This window comes from Lactuca saligna, chromosome 4, assembly GCF_052625555.1.
Source record: "Lactuca saligna cultivar CGN05327 chromosome 4, ASM5262555v1, whole genome shotgun sequence".
NCBI lineage: Eukaryota > Viridiplantae > Streptophyta > Magnoliopsida > Asterales > Asteraceae > Lactuca > Lactuca saligna.
In genome coordinates this window covers 18,204,523-18,228,673 of record NC_136420.1, presented here as the reverse complement: position 1 = coordinate 18,228,673, position 24,151 = coordinate 18,204,523, and the positions used below count along the sequence as shown (strand labels likewise).

The 24,151-nt window shown below is 35.3% G+C and overlaps 1 protein-coding gene across 1 annotated transcript; it reads left to right on the top strand.

The window, feature by feature from the left end:
• The first annotated feature begins 2,918 nt into the window (after positions 1–2,918).
• Positions 2,919–5,467, top strand: LOC145038332 (transcription factor BEE 1-like). The gene is made up of 6 exons (XM_078986725.1): positions 2,919–3,414; positions 3,521–3,640; positions 3,807–3,872; positions 3,993–4,061; positions 4,154–4,234; positions 5,123–5,467. Exons 1-6 carry the CDS (start codon positions 3,058–3,060, stop codon positions 5,210–5,212), a joined length of 783 nt encoding a protein of 260 aa, XP_078842851.1. The 5' UTR covers positions 2,919–3,057; the 3' UTR covers positions 5,213–5,467.
• The last annotated feature ends 18,684 nt before the right edge of the window (positions 5,468–24,151 follow it).

Sequence of the window (24,151 nt, the reverse complement as noted above, 5' to 3'; positions counted from 1 at the left end):
TTGTACCAATGTGGAAAGAAATAAATCAAACAAGAACCATAACATAAAGTCGGAAGAAGTGTTCTCGGGCTATCTTACTCTATCCACATACACCCCTCACAACAATATTTGATGAAATGCAAAGATTACCCACTCCCTAGGAGAACATACAATGCGCCTTAGCTCGACTATGTTCTTCTTGATTAATTCTTACATAGATGTTGAAATGTGATAGGATCCCACCAATTGATGAACCTCAATTGCTAACAAAAATATTCTCATGAACATCTGAAATAAGATCTTGAGGCTTAATTAAAATATAACAGTTATCTATTAATGTGTAACTAACCTGGTAAAACTCTCAAATCTAGAGGAAAATTTCTAAAATCATGCAAAATGTTGACAGAACCCTAATCGGATCGATCCAAGTACCAAACATGCCAACGCAACATGCCAAATATGGACTCAACATTGACCTAAGGTCACACCTGAAAAATTAAACAACGTCTCTGCAACATCAAAACTTTCATTATATTAAGACAACCGCTAAATTCAAGTTTGCTAGAAACACAAATCCTACAACGAAGCAACCAAGACAACGCACACCTAGAAACCTATATTTACAACTGAAAAAAAAAAATTCATAAAGGGTCGACACACTGACTACACCTTCAAATATTATTGATCGAAATCCTCGGGCGACCCCTAGATGCTGATGGGGAACAGAATGACCCAACAATCGAAAATGAACCGACAACCTAAACCTAATAACCTTATATAATACTGAACGAATCCCATATGGAAAAACACATACCGAACTCTGAAGTTGGCAAGTAGCTTAATCACTTCCTATCTTGACCAAAGAAAACTGTCCCATATCGCGAGCTAACTATGCTCCTTATATCTGATACACAACATGGGCGACTCAAACGCTCCTTTATCAAGATCCTTGATGATTCCAAAAAGAACTACTTACCATATCAAGTATCTTTCCCAGTAGCTTTCTGTTGTGAGGACAACACATGCGTCATTGAAGACATAAACTTAACAATAAGTTGCTTTGAACTCATAATCTGACCAATTCTTGAATTCTTCATGACTATGAAGGACTCGGTTAGAAAAACTTCCGAACCATAAGCACTTAAATGGTAGCCTACTTTCCTTTCTCTCATACAACAATAAACCTATATTAAAACCTCGCATACTTGAAATGCAATTTCCTCTAGACCATTGTATCGAAACCATATATTTAAATAGTTTGATGATCCTCTGATCAGAGTACACAGTTCTCCCTACTTAAGGTTTGAACTACCATTAAATGACGTCTACAAAAAACAAAGCCTTAGAGCTGCTCAAACTATACCAATCAACCTCGACTCTCGGATAATAATAAAGCAATATCGAGGAAACCCTGAATCTCAAATGGAGTCCTCAAAACCTCCCATAATATCGCCACCTTATTCTTAGTGAAGGCGAATAGAAACCCATTTGATTGACAAAGCACCCTATGAACTAAACCTCGTGCAATCAAAACATGCTTTTAAAGAAATGATCCACTAGCTCATTCTCATTTAAATCTTTAAGAATCCTTTGTAGATGCTCTAACAATAGAACTCTTACCTATCGGCGGTGCCTGAACACACGTTGAGTCCCTCTTTCTTTGTTGGACCTCTAATCCATACTTTGGAAACAAATTCTCGATCTACATCGGAGAAACTTGATCTACTCAAAACTAGATCAAAGATTTCAGCACACGGTATATCAAACCGAAGGACAATCAATCTCAAACATTCTTATACTGAAAGATAGAAATGATCTACAGTAAACTAAACCTTACCCCATGGAGCAAAAACTAATGTAGAGAACACCATCCATTTCTTCTATATATCGACTACACACATAAGAGGTCTATATCACCGCTAATGGTTTTAGCATCGAATTTTTGGGCTTTTAAGACCAGAAATTTGCCGCTAAAGCTATTAGCAGTGAAATGTCGTCGTTATTGCGTCGCCGCTATTACCTACTGTCGTCGTTAATGTGTTGACACTAGCTATTTATTTATTTATTATTTATTTTTTCAAATTTACAACAACTATTATTATACTATATTAAAATTATTATTTACATCTATAAAAATAGTATTTAAATTGCATAAATACATAATCCATAATACCATATAAAATTCTTAATATGTTAAAGTATTTTATCCGATAAAATACAAACTTAAAACATTAACAAAACATACAATACGACACTATACAAGAATTACATGTCGACTATTATAATGATTCCAAAAAAAAAAAAAGGGCGCTTTACAAGAATTACATATCGACTATTATAATGATTGCCATTTATCAGTTTGGTTTTGTTAATACGATTCTTTTACTTTCTTATTAACTATCATACTTTTTGATATTTGGCTACCGGACAACAAAATTTTCAAAACTATATATGTCTGGTCAAGATTAACACTTTTGACTTTATGGCATTGTTGTTAGCATTGCTCATTAATTATGAAATTCGTTTCATTATCATCTATGAACATTGAATTCTTGGCGACAAAAAACTATGAACAAGATTGATAACTTATTATTTACATCTTACTTAAAGATGCACCCATGCATTAGTTTGTTGATACATAGACCTAATGTGAAGAAAGCTTCATAGTTATGGGTAAGAGTAGTTAGGTGACCATTCCCTTTCCAAGAAATTCAATCCCAAAAAACCTCAAAATTCCCCATACTTGATGAAAGCCATCTTGTGGTCCTATCACTCAATCTATCAATTTGAATATGGACCCCAAAACTCTCGCCACCATATAGTAAAATCGGAAAGCAAAAACTTTCTAAAACTAGAAACCCTAGTAAGTTTGAGTTGAAGAATTGGGACTTAGAAGTACATAGGAAAACCTAATTATTGAATCAAGGCCAACCAATCAAGAAGCTTATGTACCATACATCTATCTTTTTCTCTTTGTTTATGTCCTATTATACAAAGTACAGTTAGGCATGTCTTCCAACTTTGTTATTAAACAACTCTCTCATAGTCGATGAGATTACCCTAGAAATCACCTCAAAGATGGATCTGCTCGACAACAATATGAACACCGCAGTTGAGAATTTCAACTCATCTGACGTTAATTTTCATGGGTTTATGCCTATGCAGTCTGGTGACAATTTCTCAGATCATCATCTTCGTCCTCAGAGGCCTCATCCTCTTCCGTTTATGCCTGTACAACAAGATAGTATTAATTCCATGCAGAGCTTTGCTTTCAATGGTGATCATCAATCTGGTGCAGTCTATGATTCTATCAACCATTTCCCTACAATGGTAGAAACGTGTGTCCTTCAACGTGATGGTATGGCCACAATAGTAGAAAGCTTCATGAATTCGAACCCTCCTCTCTATGACCCTGGATGTATTGGAGAAAACAAGGTAGCTTAAAATTGCTAAATTCTACTTTTTTGAATAAGTTCAATCCCTCTTTTTGTGAGTTAAATAATTTCTTCGTTTTTGCTACAATTAACTTTGTACATCCTAGGGCTATGGTGGCAAAAAGAGAAAGAAAAACAAAGAAGCCGGTGGGGAGAAACCGAAAGATGTTGTTCATGTGAGAGCAAAGAGAGGTGAAGCTACTGATAGTCACAGTTTGGCTGAAAGGGTCTGTTTCATATCTTTCATTTATAATATGAACAATTTATTGTTTACATGATCAATTAAGACACTCCATTCTTAAAGAACACGCGCAAATCACAATTCTGAGCTAATTATATGCTTTCAGAGTTCGTGTAATTCATCTGATTGGTTATCTTTTTTGGATTAATTAGCTGAGAAGAGAGAAAATAAATGAAAAATTGCGACGCTTGCAAGATCTTGTTCCAGGATGCTATAAGGTCTGAATTAAGCTTCTTCATTTCGTCTCATTCATGCTCTTCAATGTTCTTCGATCTATTTATCGATCTTCATCATATAATATAAAATTTATCACCTTTTTCGTCTGTTTTTTGTCATAGACGATGGGAATGGCGGTTATGTTGGATGTGATAATCAACTACGTTGGTTCATTGCAGCATCAAATCGAGGTAACAAGCATTATTTAAAGAAATTATGGCAATTGAATTCAAGATTGAAGAACATAGCTTAATTTTAAGATTTGTTATTATTCGGTTTTTAGTTTCTCTCAATGAAGCTTTCCGCAGCAAGCATGTTCTACGACTTCAACACCTATGAAATGGATCCCTTGGATGCAATGAAGGTATAACATCTTTAACTTGGCTTAAGTTAATCTCTAGTTTTGAGGGCAATGGTTTGATAAAACAAACATGTGCATGCATATGAAGATGCTGAGTTGGTTATCTATTTTTCTAAAAACGTGTTTAAAGCTTCTTTTGTTTGAAACATGTGAAAACTAATCAAGGTGCACTTACTCTATAACGAAGGCCAAATTCTTACCAATGATCATAGGAAGAAAGTGCTTATTAAACCTACAGCAATTATCTTTAATATGTTATAAACCATGTAATAATACATACACACATATATTAGCATCTATAGGAAATGAGCTCTAAATTATATGTTCAAACTTATTTTTGAAAACTAATTTTTTATAAAATATAAATATATACTCTACCATGTTCATAATATAGTCATTTTCTGGTTTTAAAATTACAAAGAAGCCATTTTTTTCTTAGGATGTTTATTTACTGTTTATTGATCTCATCTTTGTTCTTCTTCATATGTAGTAAATGGATCACATAGGCCGTTACTCTCACATTATATGCATAAAAACACAATAATTTTTTGGATAAATATTAATATTGACCATACTCGGATGAACTAACGACAGGGATAAAGTAGTACTAAAATAATACTCGTTCAATTGGATTAACATAAAGTAATGTTAGATACTATTTATTAAGAGGTTTGAGTGATGTTCTTGCCTTATTATGGCTTTCACCTTTTTTGACCTCTCTAGCGTCTCTCCAATTCTTTTCTAATAATATTACGGTTGTTCCAAAAAAGTAAAATTAGTAGAAGAGTTTTTTTTTTTTTTGAAAGTTAACCATTTGGTTAGTACTTTTTAACAACTAAATTTCATTTAATGCAATGAAAAATAATGTTCAATTTATGGAAAATGTTGCAGGGAAATGGGCATGAGACACAAGTAACAGAGAAGATGATTGGAGAAGGGTATGGAGACATTCCTCGCTTTCAGTCAACATGGTCTCCTTGAATTAGATTGTTGGCATGAAACACAAGTAATAGAGAAGTATGATGTGAGAAGGGTATGGAGACCCTCGCTTTCAAGTTTCACTCAACACGGTCTCCTTGAATTCGATTGCTTTTATATAGACTTGATATATATAATTTTACACTTGGAATATGCTATCCCATCTCTTTATTTTAAATTTAAATAAATGTAAAATGTGTTTGTTAATGACATAGGTTGTATGCTATCTTTGAAGTTATATAAGCATTAATACATAGTTTTGAGACCTATATTTGGGCTATAATATAGTCTTCTTATTCACGTACTCATCTTTCTAAAAAAACATACATACAAGTCTTAGGAATGTCAGCTTATCCTAGAAGCATGAAAAGGATCATGCATGATTAATGATCCCGGCACACCTTAAAAATATTCGCTACAAGAAAAAAGATCATTAATTAAGCGGTGCCACTTGAACTCTTTGGTTCGATGTTGCCGCGGCTAATGATGGTAAACAACGATCCTAGTGAATGCTTAAGAGTGCACACTTCAGCTGACTTATCAGAATCTAATGATTAAATTTCAACTATCATACAACAGTATTAGTGGTGATTACGTTGCCGCTAATACCCTAAAAAAATGATCCAACACTTTCCTTCTATTTACCACTTTGTGTCATAGCTAATTGTTTTTATCGCTGCTAAAGCTCGTCTAAATCAGATCCTTTCGAGTTCATTTCCAGAACACACGACAACCCTCATTCTCTTTGTTCTCCACAACGATTTTGATCGAAGAACCACCAATGATGATCTTATACACGTCAGTTACACCACCATGGCATCAATTATCACCGACTTAGAACTATCGACGACAGATTAAGGTATAACGACGACGAAATCGAGCATCACTGGCAACAATTTGCTTCCCCCCCCCCCCCCCCCCCCTCATTTCTCTTTCTCTATCTCTTGTATCTAAGATTTCCAATTTAATGGTGGTAATTTGTTATTTTAGTGCATACCATCGCCGTTACTGCCTTCTTTCCTTTGTTGTTGTTGTCCGACGACCTACACCACAACAACATCGACAACTTAGGTGCTTCTCCAAAATCCTTTATATTTCTCTTTCTTTTTTGACTTAGATGTCAAGATTAATTGCAAAAAATCTTTTGATTTTACAAATACCACATTTAACAACAAATATTTTATACATTAAAATATTTTGATTTATAATACATTTTCTATCAATGGATCCTATTTATAAAATATGTTGGTGATTTGTTTCACTGATTGTATTTAAATATAATGGATTGACTTGTTGATCAAAATCAATTTTGATGAATATTAGACAACTAAGGAAGATGCGAAGTACACACTTGTTTAAGTTTATTCAATATTAAAAGTAGACTATTATTTAGGGCCGAATCCCCTGAATGAACGGGGGTCCGGGGGCAGCGCCCGATAAGCGGGGTCCAAGGGTCGGCAGCCCCTGGCGGGGTCCAAGGGGAGCCCCTGGCTGGGTATTAATCCTTATATTGTTGTATTAAAAATGCATTAGAAATCCAAGTTTATAATATTTGACCTATTTTTTGGCTTGGTATTAATCCTTATAGAAAACCCGGATTTATGACAATTTTTTACTGTTGCCAAACTGTTTCATGACAGTTTTGACAGTTCTCAGACAAATGAGGTTTTAACCAATTTTGGTCAGTTTTTTGGTACTAACGAAATTCATACATCTCATTCTCTCTGAATCTCTTTTGATTCTTATCCAATCAAAGATTAGGGAGTACCACCCAAATACTTTGATTTGATAGTGAAATCACTATTCTCAAAATATCCAAGTGCCTTTATTACCCCGAAATTCTAACAAAAATCTAAGTATTCTGTGATCATGGCAAGTGGCGATTTTGTGAAGGATATGACAAGAAAGTTTGACAAATTGAACAAGTTTTAAGGACAAGATTTTCAAAGATGGTAGAAGAAGATGCACTTTCTCCTTATCACTCTGAAAGTAGTGTATGTTCTGAGTACACCCATGCCAGTCTTACCAAAATCTGTTGAAGATGAACCTCTGGAGGCAACAAGAAGGAGATCAAAGTGGGAAAATGATGATTACATATGTCGTGGTCATATTCTCAATGGTATGTCTGACTCTCTCTTTGATATCTATCAAAATTTAGAATCTGCAAAAGAACTGTAGGATTCTCTTGAATCCAAGTACATGGGTGAAGACGCTTCTAGGTAATAAATCCATGCGTTATCTTTTCATCCTAGGTAATAACGGTAACTTCTATGTTCCTTCAAATGAGTATCTAACTCTTGGACTTCTTGAATGCAGGAAATGCTCAATCTTGCACCTACTCTCTATCTCGTGTTGGACTTTCAATCGTAACCTTCGAGTTGTGAAATCAATCCTTTTTGAAGACTCCTTGTTCTTCTTAAAAGACTTAAGATAAGTTCTTTCCTTCATTTATCATAATAGACCGATGGGTCATGTTCTAATGAGCTCTCATCGTATGATGTAACGCTTAGACTCAGGTCTCTTAAAGTCAAATTCCAGAACGAAAGATATCTTCCTTCATGATCTATTGTGATATAATCACATTATAGTATTTAGTACTTCTAGCTACAAGCTCTTATAGAGATCACGATACTTCTATTGATCGCTTCGATTTTCATTCACTTCAATTTCCTAGCTTAAGTCAGATGTTATATCGATCTTTGTTTTCTGAACCACGTAACATACTCATCTTAGTTGGACTCGATTTGATATGACCACTAGGGTCCGAATAACAATCACCTTCTTAGTCATCACCAAAACAATGGTAACAACATACATTGGCCTTACCGGGATGATAGCGAATCTCACATTCGTAATCATTGAGTAGCTCTACCCATTGTCGTTGTCTCATGTTAAGTTCCTTCTGATCAAATATGTGTTGGAGGCTTTTGTGATCAGTAAAGACTGTGCATTTTGTACCGTACAGGTAATGCCTCCAGATCTTTATAGAAAAAACCGTTGCTCCCAGTTCAAGGTCGTGAGTGGTATAATTAACTTCGTGGTTCTTAAGCTGTCTCGAGGTATATGATATAACCTTTCCTCACTACATAAGAACTTAACCTAACCCTTGCTTGGATGCATCACAGTAAACTACAAAATCTTCTATCCCTTCTAGGAGGGATAAGATCGGTGCGCTGCAATAGGCTTGCTTTAGTGTCTGGAAAGCAGTTTCTTGTTTCTCCTCCCAGTTGAATGCCACACCTTTCTGGGTCAAGGTGGTCAATGGCTTCGCGGTCTTTGAAAAGCTTTGAATAAATCTCCTGTAGTAGCCAGTGAGACCTAGAAACTGAAGAATTTTTATTGGGGTTCGTGGGGTCGCCCAACTGTTAATAGCTTTGATCTTGGAGGGATCAACATGTATCCCTTCCTTCTTAACTACATGGCCTAGGAATTCCACCTTTCGAATCCATAATTCACATTTTGCGAACTTCGCATACAATTTTTATGCCCTTAAGGTTTCCAAGACTTCTTGTAAGTGTTGGATGTGTTCTTCCTTACTTTGGGAATAGACGAGTATATCGTCAATGAAATCTATAACGAACTTGTCTAAGTAAGTTCGACACACACGATCGATCAGGTCCATGAATACTGCAGGTGAATTCGTTAGACAAAAGGGTATCACTACAAATTCATAGTGATCGTAGCGAGTTCTAAAAGTAGTCTTTGGAATATCAGCCTCGTGGACTCATAACTGGTGGTATCCTGATCTCAGGTCAATCTTAGAAAAGAAACTAGCTCCTTGAAGTTGATCAAAAAGTCTTTCGATTCGAGGTAAAGGGTATCGATTATTGATAGTGAGTTTATTTAATTCCTGGTATTCTATACACATGTGAAACGCTCCATCCTTCTTCTTCATGAACCATACTAGTGCTCCCCATGGTGAGAAGCTTGGTCTAATGAAGCCTTTGCTAAGAAGTTCATTCATTTGGCAGGATAGTTCATGTATTTTTGATGGTGTAAGATGATATGGGGATTTAGCTACGGTGTCACACTCCCAAACTGAAATGGCGAAAATGTTCGGGGTGGAGGATGTCATGTACACTATCACAACAACTGCATCATAGTAATCAAAGTCAACACAACCATTACATTGAAATATAGATATTTACATCTGTTTGATACATAGTTTGTACACATCAAAAGTATAGCAAAATATAAAAGACGTGACTTTATACACTCTGACTACCACTAATTTCCTGAGAATACAAGCGATTTTGAAAGAGTATTAGCATTAAGTTGGTGAGTTCATAAAAATGTTTTTGTAATGCAAACCTATCATTGAATTTGTAAAAGAACGATTGTATGCTTCTCAAGAAAATCCAATATTTTCTAAGATATATGTTCGTTATAGTGTTCCATAAAATATTAGTTTGTATGCCTGGTTACTACCAGCTATATTGTATATTGTTGTTTTGAATGAAACCCTTTTATATGAAAACTCTGACTACCACTATTATGTATAGTAGTTTCATTACTTAAAATAAAACCATGAATTGTATTCCCTGGAATCCTCCAATGTAATGTATAGTAGTTCTATTAATTAAAATAAAGATAATGAAGACTAAAATCCTGTAAACAAAGGTTAGTTTATACAATTGTGAGTCGTATAACCATGCTTGATATGACTGATGACCTCTACGACGTTCTTCAGGCGTCAGACGGTATGATATTTGTCACCCCAGGCATGTCTGCCTAACTGTAGCTAACAGTTTAGGTGTCGGATTGTCAGTCCCGAATAGATATATTCACAAATTCCACGCTCTCCCTCCAGGAGACTCTGGTTATACTAAATTATAGGATTTATTCCATACCCCGAAAGGTACAACTAAAGATATGTCTCACAATCTTGTATTAACCAGTTTACGTGTGGTTCTATATTTTTCTCTTGGATTTGAATCTGTTGGTATACCTTGTAGAGTAATAATAGTTATACTTAAATAATTATTTAACGTTGTATTCTTAAAATCCGAAAGTAGTAATGTATATCATAAACTGAGTCTGCCATAGTTTATATGTTTGTTAATGTATAAGCTCTGAGTTTGTAAAACGGTGTATTGAAATCCCAAACTATACCTATTATAGTTTGTATGTATGTTATGTATTTAGTTCATGTATTGATCTGAAAACTATGCAATTATGGTTGTAAGTTGGCACACTGGACAAAACATAGTAAATATATAAGTTAAAAACACTAAGTCTTTGTTCTGATATGAAGGTTGCGGATGTCTTCAACACTTCTCGTTGCGGTAGCAGAAGCAAGACTGTGGTAGAGAGAGGGACTTCGGATTGAGGTTTAAGAGGTTCACTTTCTTGATTCAACATATACAGTCCAAGAATACCAAGTTTCTTCTACCTTATGGCAGTAGGTACATTAACAACGAACTGCCAGCGGGTGTTGAACCAGTTCCATACATGTTCATTCGAGAACCGAAGCAGGGCATTTTCTATCTTGACAATCAAAATCACAGGTGCCTTCAATGCACTAATGATCTTCATGTTACTCCCACTGAACACTTGTTCCATCTTTTTATGGAAGGACTTAGCCACTTTGAACTAGAAAGAAGATATCGTGTATTGATATCTCTAAAGCTTCGTAAAGATTGGAAGAGCTTCAAATTGATGGATTCAGATGTGTCAAGTCAGAGATCCTGAAAGAAGCTGAAAAGTTATACAATGGTTCTTCTGATGACTCTAAAGAAGAAGATTAGTTTTGACGTCATCAGATAGGGGAGACTGTAAGGACACAGCTAGTGATCTGATAAGTCAAACACTCTACGCGCTATTTTTCAACATCAACGTATACATCCATCAGCGCCAGCATATCAAGCCCACCAGCGTCAACGAGTAGTCAGCATTTAGTATCATTATTCTATGTAATCATTTGTATATTAGGTAATGATATAGATAAGTATAGAATAGATAACAGATCTGATATCCTTATTATGAGGATCTGTTCTTAGTACAGATTAGATGTAATCCCTCCAATTAAGGGATATACTTGTATAGATTAGTATACAATCACCATTAGGGTAAACCCTAATGTTAAGTTCGTCTAAGTGATGTCTTTGTGCTGGATTAGTGTCTAAGCCCGTAACCATATTTGGTAAGTACTTGACCCGGTTGTGCATGGTCCTTTTGGGTTACCTTCACCAAAGCAACTTGATTGGAGAAATGGTAGAGAAATAGTTTATTATGAGTTAATAATATATTATAGGAATAATATATTAATAGGAGAAATCATATTTGTTTAATTAATATTGGTCAATAATTAATTAAGAATTAATTATTTGATCAAATGTAATTAATTAAACTGCAGGGGCTGAATTGTAATTACATGATAGTTGCAAATTAGGGCAATGGATGCCCTATGGGAGAGGTGGACGAATTCAAGGGGATAAGGCCCTTGAAATCGTCCAAGGATATATAAGGCTTTAAAGGCTTATCTTATGGTTACTTGGTGGGCAAGCAACTAGATAAGGATAAGGACTGAAACCCTAATCTATACCCTATATAAAGACCCCTAAGGCTAAGGAAATCAACCACTTGTTCCTTAGGGTTCCTAGAGCTGATTTCATCCTCTCTTCTCTTTCTCTTGCCTCTCCAATTGCTTGTGGTGTTTGTGAGCCATTACAGGGTACTACACTTGTGGTACTTGCTTTCAAGACTAAGAGATTGAAGATTAGTTTTGCCATTGAAATATAACAACAAGAGGTATATGATCTACTCTTCTATAAATTTTGAAATATATACCTGCTGGCTAGGGTTCTTATTGTGTTCATAAAGTTCTGTATCTAATAGAGAAAACATAGATCCAAATCTAGGGTTGCATGCACACATAGGATTGTTTGTTCAAAACCCATCAGTGGTATGAGAGCCTTTGGTTGGATTGTTTTCAATTAGTATTATATAATTGTATGAATTTGACTCTTTAGGATTTATGGCCAATAAACCCTAGGAGGCTAGGATTTCGATTTTAGGGTTCTTGAACCCTTGTGTTTGAAATTTTGAAGGGTTTTCAAACCCTTTTCCTTGTTACCCAAGATTTCGAGATCTAGGGTTTGCAAACCCTAGATTTTCAAGATTTTCCTCCTCCCCAAGATAAGTCCCTAAAATCTAGGGATTTGGATAATCTCATATGTTGTAATTATCTTTTAATTGTTAAATATGGTAATTAAAGATTTTGAATTATCCCCTCCCTAATTTTCGAAATTTAGAGGGATATAAGGGATTAGGATAAAATTAATTGATTAATTTATAATAATCATTTTTGATTTAGTAATTAAAATTAATTGTTTAATTTAGATAATTATTAAATCAAGAGTTTTAATATTTAAAATTTTAATTTAAAAGTTATAAATTTTGAAAATTTTAAATTGAGATTAAAACCCTAGTATTTTTAAAATGTTTAAAATACACCCTATACTATTATATCTATGTATAACTAAAATGTTAGTCTTACCGTTAGTAGGCCTCATTCACAAAGTCGGTCTATAAGGGGATATAAGGTTATGACCTATAAAATGGCCGTTTAATGGGTATCCACTCTTAACCACCGCTTTCTTGATTGGTGAATGCTCGTTAGCCGAACGGGTAGGATAGGGCAATCCTCTCTTAATTAATAAGTATAATGAAACTATATAAAGTAACTGAACGTTTTTACAAAATTCTCAATCCTAGTTACTTTAGGCAAAAGTGAATTGATGCAATCCCATGAATTTACACTTTGCACCCTTGCTAAAAAGTTAGTGGAGCGTGTGTGGTTGACCGGCACACTAATTGGTTCTAAGAAAAGGTGGCAAAGGGTGACTCATTGTTTGTCATAGTTCGATAAAGCGTGTGTGGTTAACCGGCACATCGAATAGATGACTGTAACAATGAGGGCACCATGTATATTTGCATGGTTATTCACACCCGCTTTGTGATCCTCGGCATCCCAGTCACAAACAAGAGGGGCATATCAAGATTTAAACATGTCATTGAAAAGTTCAATGAATCTCAAGAAATCTAGGAATTCTCAATACAATTAAAATCTAAGCCTTATGTTTTTCATGGTGAAGAGTGAATCGTCATTCACTTACCTCCAAATTATTTGCATGTTGGATTACGGCATCCATTTTCTAATGTGTAAATAATGTTGTTGGATCCAAGCCATAATTTCTCATTTTCAGTATTTAATTAGGGATTCAATTCTAATCAAACTTTATTCCTTTCTATTTGTAGATGTCTAACGCAAATGCAAACAACGTTGCTGCTGGTTCATTCTCGCTAATGAGCCTATGTCAAAAGGTGACATTCAACGGATCGAATTTCAACGAATGGATAAGATACATTTGCATGATTTCTCTCTACGAGGACAAAGCATATGTCCTCGACGAGAAGCTTGAAAGGATCTATCCGCAAATCGCTACTCCCAAAGAAATGGTAGTCTTTGAGACCCATGAGCGTGATGCAACGAAAGTCCATTGCATTATGCTGGCCACTATGAATCTTGAACTCCAAAAGTCCTATGAGGACATGTATCCCTATGAAATGCACCAAGATTTGCTAGAGAGGTACCACCAAAGCGCAAGGCAAGAGCGTTACGAGATCATCACCAACATGATCACCATTAAGATGGGAAGTGGAGAATCCCTAACCTTGCATTTGCAAAAGATGCAAAGGTATGTTGATCGTCTTTGGAAGTTAAATGTTAAATTTAGGGAAGACTTGGCTATCGACATCATTCTCCACTCCTTGCCCTCGTGATACAACCAATTTAGGATGACCTACCACATGAACAAAGAAGAAGTCAACCTAAGCAAACTCCAAGGACTCTTAAGGACTATTGGGAGAAACCTCAAGGAAAAATCTATTGCACTAACTCCCACTCCACCCGTTGCTCCTGTTTTGGCCATTGGGCAAGGGAAGGGAAAAAGAGGAAGGCTCCTTCAAAGAGCCACCACAAGGGAAAGCCCCAAGATAGTTGCTCTACTAGTGGAACCAAAGTCGGTCCTGCTAAGCCCAACTCAAACCCTAAGGAGGCAAAATGTCACCACTGCGACAAAATAGGATACTAGAAGAGAAGCTGCCTGGAATATCTACAAGCCATCAAGGATGAGAAGATCAAGCCATCTTTTGCAGGTATTTACACAATTAAATCTAATGATTCATCACGTAATATTTCTTGGGTTCTTGATACAGGCTGTGGTTTTCACATATGTTCTTATTTGCAGGGACAAAGAAGAAATAGAGACGTCGAGCATGGAAGAATAAATCTAATCATGGGAAATAGAAGATCTTCGCCTGTCACTAAGATTGGAGTGTATTCTTTAGCGCTTAGTAATGGATTAGGTTTACATTTAGATAATTGTTGCTATTCGCCAGATATGGCAAGAAACATCATTTCATTTCATGGTTTGTTTAGAAAAGGATTTAGATATTCGTTTGATGATGAGAAAGGTTCATTTTATGCTTATCTAAATGGTGTCTTATATTTTAAAGCAATGCCTTGTAATGGAATTTATGAAACTGTTATGGTTGTAGATAACTTAGGAAATGATGTGTTGTGTGTGGATTCTTCCAATGGTTTGGATAAAGCATGCTTATGGCATTGTCGTCTTGGACATGTCAATAAGAAACGCATAGCCCAACTCTAAAAGGATGGAGTGCTGGAGTCATTTGACCTTAGGGACGATGATGTGTGCGAGTCTTGTTTACTTGGAAAGATGACCAAGTCACCCTTCACTGGCACTTGTGAAAGGGGTGAGAGTATATTAGATCTCATACATACCGATGTATGTGGACCCTTTAGATCCACCACAAGGGATGTGAACCGCTTTTATGTGACTTTCACCAATGATTATAGTAGATATGGGTATATTTACTTAATCAAGCACAAGTCAGAAACCTTTGAAAAGTTCACAGAGTTTAAACAAGAAGTGGAGAATCAATTGGGCAGGAAAATCAAGATGCTTCGATCCGATCGGGGAGGAGAGTATCTAAGTCTTGAATTCCACAACTATCTCAAGGAATGCATAATAGTTTCGTAATTGACGCCGCCTAGGAAACCGCAGTTGAATGGTGTAGCTGAGAGGCGTAATCGAACCTTATTGGACATGGTTCGTTCCATGATGAGTCGGGCTTCACTACCTATCTCATTCTGGGGGTATGCCTTAGAGACTTTCGTCCATATCCTTAACTTAGTCCCTACAAAGAAGGTTACTAAAACACCTCACGAGATGTGGACAGGGAAAGCTCCCTCGTTGGCACATATCAAGGTTTGGGGTTTCGAGGCTTTCGTAAGATGAGAGACTCACGACAAGCTCGATCCTCGTAGTGAGCGATGTATTTTCATCGGCTACCCGCAGAAATCCTTTGGGTATCTCTTCTATAGACTGAGTAACAATGTTGTGTTCGTTGCGAGGAGAGGAGTTTTCCGATAGCGAGAACTCATAAACCAAGGAGACAGTGGGAGGCAAATCGATCTTGAAGAGATTTAAGAGTCGAGCAATGAAGGAACCTCTAACGCTGGCACTCAACCCGAGGAGGAAACTCTAGTTGAACCAATTAACGAATTCTTACCTCTTAGACGTTCCGAAAGAGTTAGAGTTCAACCCCAGTTCTATGGTTTTCATATTACTATCGAAGGGGACACGTATATTAGTGATAGTACACTAGTAAATCTAGATGAACCTAACATCTATAAGGAAGCCATGGCAGGCCGGAGTCTGGGAAATGGAAATAGGCGATGGACAGCGAGATTCAGTCCATGTATGACAACTAAGTTTGGAATTTGGTTGACAATGTGCCCGGACGTAAGACGGTTGGGTGCAAGTGGATCTTCAAGAAGAAGACGAACATGGATAGGAATGTGCACACGTATAAGGAGCGATTGGTTGTGAAGGGCTTTACTCAAACTCCCGGAGTTGACTATGACGATACCTTCTTACCAGTTGCTAAAATTAAGTCTATTAAGGTGATGCTAGCCATTTCTGCCTTTCATGATTATGAAATATGGCAAATGGATGTCAAAACTGATTTTCTTAATGGGAAGTTTTCTGAGGATGTTTACATGGCTCAGCCAGAGGGTTTTGTCAATGCAAAGCATCCCAATAGAGTGTGCAAGCTTGAGAACTCCATTTATGGACTTAAACAAGCATTTCCTAGATGGAATCTTTGCTTTGATGAGAAAGTCAAAGAGTTTGGATTTGTACGAAGCGAAGATGAATCATGTGTATATGTCAAAGCCAGTGGGAGTATAGTTAGCTTTCTCGTGTTATATGTCGATGACATATTACTCATAGGAAACGACATCCCAACACTGCAGGTTGTTAAGTCCTGGCTCGGGAAGTGTTTCGCTATGAAGGACCTCAGAGAGGCTTCCTATATTTTGGGAATAAGGATAGTGAGAGACCGAAGTAAGAGACTGATAGGACTTAGTCAGAATACTTACTTGGACAAGGTACTAAAACGTTTTAGTATGGAGAAGTCGAAGAAGGGAGAATTACCGATCCAAAGTAATACCAAGTTGAGTAAGACTCAAAGTCCGAGTACCGAAGCCGAGATAGCTGAAATGAGCTGAGTACCTTACGCTTCCGTAGTTGGCTCAATCATGTATGTTATGACTTGTACTCGCCCTGATGTGGCTTTCGCTTTGAGCATGGTCAGTAGATATCAAGGGAACCCTGGCAGAGCACATTGGACTGCAGTCAAGAATATCCTTAAGTACCTTCGGAGGACCAAGGAATGGTTTCTGGTTCTCGGAGGGAGTGATGACTTAAAGGTGCGAGGGTATAGTGACGCCAGACCGATAGGGACAACTACCGTTCGCAGTCGGGCTGTGTCTTTACCCTTAATGGAGGAGCAATGACTTGGAAAAGTTCCAAGCAAGAAACTGTAGCGGATTCAATGTGCAAATCAGAGTACATTGCAGCGAGCGAAGCATCAAAGGAGGCAATATGGTTGAAGAACTTCATTGGAGACCTTGGAGTTTTACCTACCATAAAGGAGCCTATGGAAATTTTCTCTGATAATTAAGGAGCGGTTGCCTTGACCAAGGAACCGAGGGATCATGGTAAATCTCGGCATATCGACAAAAAATATCACTTTATTAGACATCGGGTAGAAGAAGGACTCCTCGTAGTTAAGAGGATATCGTCAGAGGATAACCCAACATATCCGCTTACGAAGGGACTGAGTAGGGTTAAGCATTTGCAGCACACTAGGAGCATTGGGCTGAAGGACGATGTTAGTTTGGATTAGATAGTTTAGAAATGAGTAATAGATAATTGTAATTGACATTTGATGATTAAATAAAGTAGTGTTATTTATTAGTATAGTTACTGTCTTATGTTAGTTGGTTGACTATTATTTTGCTTTGCATGTTTTGACTTCCTAAATAATTGAGTTAATTAAGAATAATCGAATTATACAAACGATCCACAGTCGTTCATATGTTGGAAGTAGGTATGAATGAAGATTGTCATGAATTGATGTGTAGATTGTCTAAAAGGTATTGGACATAACAAAGGTTTGTTACAACATTCACGAGTGCTTATAAATAAGTTTTGAGCATTGGAATAAACCCACGCTTACTGGAATCACTTCACGAGTAATCGTAAGATGATAATATCATATGGTCTTATTACCAAGATATATGGTTTATTGGTTGCTAATTGATTGTACATTGATAAGGCGAAACCGCATCAGTAAAGTGATGTCATAAAACGCATTGATGTGTATAATTGATTAGTGAGTAGTAAATGCATATAAGTCGAACTTTATCTGTTTCTTTTATCCTTAGAGGGTAAAAGCGATATCAGGGCCCCTCTGTGATTTTGATTTGACTTATGTGTCGGGCCCGGTTATGACTGAATTGATGTGTTCAATTAAGTTCTATGTCAAATGAATCTGAGATCGAGAAACTAGCTGCTGGACAATGAGTATGACTATGTTCCATGAGATTGTCCGCACGATATCTAAAATAGAGGACTATACGATCCATTATCTAAACGATAGGTTACTGATAAGATCAGAGTTCGACAGCGACTTTGAGAGCTACGATTGCTAATCGATTTATACTTACATTTGTGGTTACTAGACTTATCCAAATGGTAGATTATTGGATTAATGTCTAAGCCCGTAATCATATTTGGTAAGTACTTGACCCGGTTGTGCATGGTCCTTTTGGGTTGCCTTCACCAAAGCAACTTGATTGGAGAAATGATAGAGAAAGAGGTTATTATGATTTAATAATATATTATAGGAATAATATATTAATAGGAGAAATCATATTTGTTTAATTAATATTGGTAAATAATTAATTAAGAATTAATTTTGTGATCAAATGTAATTAATTAAACTGCAGGGGCTGAATTGTAATTACATGATAGTTGCAAATTAGGGCAATGGATGCCCTATGGGAGAGGTGGACGAATTCAAGGGGATAAGGCCCCTGAAATCGTCCAAGGATAAGGCTTTAAAGGCTTATCTTATGGTTACTTGGTGGGCAAGCAACTAGATAAGGATAAGGACTGAAACCCTAATCTATACCCTATATAAAGACCCCTAAGGCTAAGGAAATCAACCACTTGTTCCTTAGGGTTCCTAGAGCTGATTTCATCCTCTCTTCTCTTTCTCTTGCCTCTCCAATTGCTTGTGGTGTTTGTGAGCCATTACAGGGTACTACACTTGTGGTACTTGCTTTCAAGACTAAGAGATTGAAGATTAGTGTTGTCATTGCAATATAACAACAAGAGGTATGTGATCTACTCTTCTATATAAATTTCGAAATATATACTTGTTGGCTAGGGTTCTTATTTTGTTCATAAAGTTGTGTATCTAATAGAGAAAACATAGATCCAAATCTAGGGTTGCATGCACATATAGGATTGTTTGTTCAAAACCCATCACTTTGTGACTAACCGTCTTCTTGGTGAACACAAACCCTTTCTTGGTGAAAATACAATTCGGAGAACTCATTGTGTTATTTATTTTTTGTTCTTTGTTTTGCCTAGATTAGTTTACTTTTGTTCTTTATACTTGAAGTGTATCCGATCGATACAAATCTTCATAATCATACCAATATGAAAATTGTAAGTGTATATAAATTCTACATGAGTTGATCCAAATGTGGCAAAGGGAAGGTAAGGATTCGGTAGTCATAGCTATTTTTAAAATTGACCTTATGTATAGTAAGAAACACAAGCTTACATTAGATGAAATCTTGCAAATGAAACACGCTCCATGAAAAAATATAACCAATAATGTATAACAAAGGGAATAGAGGTAGATATGAGCATTAAGAGTGATGTTAATGAAGGAAAGGTGTTAGTGTATCATACATTGGTATGACACTGTCATATAAGTGTTTGTATATGTTGGAGCTCCCTCTCTCCATAAAGGCTCCTTTTGAGAGACAACATTGGACTCAATATTTATCTTTATGATATCAAAGTCAACATTTTGCGACCCCATGGCTTGATACATGCCTTGTCTATCCTTATTGAACTTCCATTATTGAGGGTAAGTGTTAGTGTATCTCATGTCGATGCGATACGATCATGTAAGTGTTTATATATGTTGAAGTTCTTTTCTTTCTCAATATGAGCTCTTTTAAAGAGACAGTCTTGAACTGCATATATATATATATATATATATATATATATATATATATATATATATATATATATATATATATATATATATATATATATATATATATATATATATATGCAATAGTTCAACAAGGAACAATTTTAAACCATAAAACTAATGATCATTATTTTTTAAGTTTTAGATCTTATTATTTATCAAAAAAAATTCTAAAAATATAGAAATTCATAACTTTTTATCTTCTTTCTATTGATATCAAATTTGATAAAATTTGTTTTTTTTTTTATACTTTTTTTGTATGTCCATATTCATATAGTGAATTTACAGTATAAATCATTAATTTTGTATAAATTCATTGTATGAATCTACATAAATTCACAATGTGAATCTGCACATATTCATAGTGTGAATCTGCACCAATTTAATAGCATAGGTTTCACATGGTGAATCTTCACAAATTCACAATGTGAATTTAAGCAAGTTCACAGTATAAATCTGAACAACTCAATTTTTTTTATCAAATCTGATATCAATGGATGTAGGATAAAAAGTTATAAATTTCTATATTTTTAACTTTTTTTTTTGATGAAAAATTACTCTAAAAGTTGAGAATAAATTGGTTCATTGGTTCTAAAGTTTAAAATGCTTCTTTGTTAAATCCAATCATATATATATATATATATATATATATATATATATATATATATATATATATATATATATATATATATATATATATATATATATATATATATATATATATATATATATATATATATATATATATATATATATATATATATATATATATATATAGGGAATAATAGTCATGTACCTAACAAATGATATCATGTAAATAACATGCGAGTCATGTAAGAAATGATTAAAGTGGTATGAAGTGAAACAAAAAAGAATAACAGAAAACACAAGTGATTGAAAGTAATATTGGAAGTATAAGTAGGAATTGACGATTCAATTCTTGTTAGCGACAAAATACGTAGATTTACAAGTAAAGTAGCAATACATGTGCTAAGCGTTGTAAAAGAATTAAAAAAAAATGGTTCAGGTCTTGTTAGACACAAAATGTGTTGATTTATGAGTAGAGTAGTAATACATGTGATACCCATTCTAAAAAATAAATAAAAAATAAAAATATAATTAAATTAGTATCAGTGATTATAAATTATAAATGGTCTTACCTCCGAGGCTCACATAAACAAAATATACAAGTAAACAAAATATACAAGTCCAAGTTGGTACGTCTAGATCGATTTTCAAGTTCCAACTGGGCCACGTTCAAATTTTGTTGGGTAACATTTTTAACTTTTGCTTTTATGAATGTGCGTTCGAAAGAAAAATAAGAGTCCAATATAATGATTGAAAACTTTTGATTGATAAAACAAATTCAGTGTTACAAATTTAAAATGTTGTAAATCAGCTGAGTTTTCTCATAAAACTAGATGTTTTTTTTTTTTTTTTCTAGATAAATCTCAAAACTACTTTTGCACTAACTCATTCCTTAGATTTATGGAATTTTTAAAAAGCTATGTATTTTTTTTCAAACGTTCGAAGAGGTTGTTTAATACGAAAAAAACTACAAAATCTTACATAAAAAAGAGAAATTAAATATTCTCTTATTTTTTTGTTCTACCTATCCTCCTATCCATTTAAATGATTATGTGTCATATTAATATCCTAAAATATTATTAAATTTTATTAAATAAACATTAAATGTTAAACATGTTATCATTTAATTGGGTATAAAAGGATTCGAATATGTTATTTGAATCCTATCATTATCTCCTTATCTAGTTATCTTGTTTTAAACTATTGTGTGATCTTATCTTTCCTTTAAGCTAGGATCTGAATCTTTGTATTTAAACCCATTGAGGTCACACGAATGAATTAACTTTTCGATCAATCTATTTTGTGCAGTTGACATTGCCTCTGTTTTCTTTGCTTCACAATCCATACGATAGAGACCACCATCACGTTTACCCACACCAATCAAGCATTTCGTGTCCAGGTCCTGGGCAACACAAAACCCATGAAAGAATGTCACAGTACAGTTTAGATCGTCAGTTAACTTCCCTACTGACAATAGATTGCAATTAAAATTCGGTACATATAAAACTTTTCTCAAGTTTAATCCATTTGGTAGCTTACAGTTCCCTTTCCCTTCAACTGGTACTAGAGTACCATTAGGGATGGTAACCGGTGCCTCATAATCAGAAGTGACAGTGTTTTCAAGTAAATTATTATCACCAGTCATATGTTCTGATGCCCCTATATCAACAATCCAAGAATTATTTGTGAGTGACTTACCAGCCATGTGAGCACTTGTATTTTCAAGACCATCCATCTTTCTATTAATCGAGAGGTGTTTGACCACCATTTGGTATTGTTCCTTTGTTAGCCCAGCTACTGGACTTGTTTCGACAGCAGCCCAAGAGGCTTTTGGGTTTTCTTTCTCCTTCTATCCCTTACCCGGCCACCAGTCTGGATATCCTATCACCTTGAAACACCCATTTTTATTGTGATCGTTCTTCCCACACACAGTGTAATGCTCTAGGTATTGATTTCCACGTTAACTTCTTTGGACGGTGGTTTGTTTGTTGATTATTTGGGTCAAACGAGCTTTCTTTTTTGTTTAGGCTTAGGCTTTGAAAGGTCGCAGCTTCTTGTGTCACCCTTCTTGTGGCTGAGATCGCTCGTTGTTGTTCATTCTCTACAACGAGATAGTACGCTTCTCCCAGTGTTGGTGTAGGTTTTGTGGTAAGAATTTGTGTTCTTACCGTCGAGAAGATGTCATCCAACCCTAAGAGAAATTCATATAATCTCTCTTCCTCCTTTGACTCGGTTAACTTTTTACCAACATAACATGTACAGCAACCACATGTACATCGTGGCAAAGGACACACCGATTGGATCTCATCCCACACACCTTTCATTTTCGTGTAATAGGCTGAAACAGACGTACCTTCTTGGCGTGTGATGGTCAAGGTTCTCTAGAGATCATATCCACGGGGTGCACTCTCCTATTCAAATCTTTTTTTGAGGTCTTTCCACATCTCGGCTGAGGAATTAGCGTATTTCACACTGGATCTGATGGTTTTCTCCATGGCTGTGGTGAGCCATCCCTTGATCATGGCATCACACCACATCCATATCATGTAGTTGTCTGCTTGTTCGTCTGGTTTTTCAATGGTTTCCTTTATGAAGACCATCTTGTTCTTTGCAAACAGAGAATTAGTCATCTCTTGAGACCAATCGCTATAATTGCTATCGGTGAGAACATCATTTACTTGCATTTGTCGTGGATTATTCGACACATTCAAATAGTAAGGTGAGTTTGAATCGATGTTGGCTGACCCGTCTTTTTCATCGCCTTTCTTGTTGCCGGATGATTCTTCTGCAGTGGCACCCATGATGGGTTTTTCTTAGGTTGGATCGACCGGCTTTGATACCATAAAGAAAATAGATTGATCGAAAAGTTAATTCATTCGTGTGACCTCAATGGGTTTAAATACAAAGATTCATATCCTAGCTTAAAGGGAAGATAAGATCACACAATAGTTTAAAACAAGATAACTAGATAAGGAGATAATGATAGGATTCAAATAACATATTCGAATCCTTTTAGGTAGGATGCTATGTAAAAACAAAAGATAGGTGGATATTTGATTTTTTTATAAAAAAAATACCCGGTGTTTAAATTTTTTTTCCTACGAACTTAATAATGCAAATTTCTTTTGAATGACTTATCTATTGGAAAATATGAAAAACAAATATTTCTATAAAGGAACCCCCTTAAATATATGTTTTAAACGTAATAATTTCACATTTTAAAGAGTCAAAGCATCTTCAACGGGTGATTTTTATAATTATCACTATGAATTTATTTATTTTGACCATTGAATACAACTGGACTTGATAGTTTTTTTTTACCGTTCAATATATATTAAGGGTCAATATACTTTACTAACTTATACATATAACTCATTCTATTTTAACCATATTTCATTTTATCTCTTTATTTATAATTGAGTAAATTACACGAATGGTCCCTATGGTTTAGGGTAGTTTGCGCGTTTCATCCCTAACTTATTTTTTTAACTTGAAAGGTTCCTATTGTTTGTTTTTGTTACATATTTGGTCCCTGTCTTACCTAAAAAGACTATTTTTCCCTTGATTTTTTAATTTATTTAAAGAGTAAATTACACGAATCGTCCCTCGTCCATGTGCCAAAAAGCACGTTCAATCCCTATTTTCAAAAATTAACTCGGATCGTCCTTCATTTGGTTAAAAGTT

Excerpts from the sequence above, each read along its gene's own strand:
- LOC145038332 (XM_078986725.1), top strand. The coding sequence starts at position 3,058 with ATGGATCTGCTCGACAACAATATGAACACCGCAGTTGAGAATTTCAAC. Across the intron at positions 3,641-3,806 it reads GTCACAGTTTGGCTGAAAGG|CTGAGAAGAGAGAAAATAAA; the intron begins GTCTGTTTCATA and ends TGGATTAATTAG. Across the intron at positions 4,235-5,122 it reads ATCCCTTGGATGCAATGAAG|GGAAATGGGCATGAGACACA; the intron begins GTATAACATCTT and ends AAAATGTTGCAG.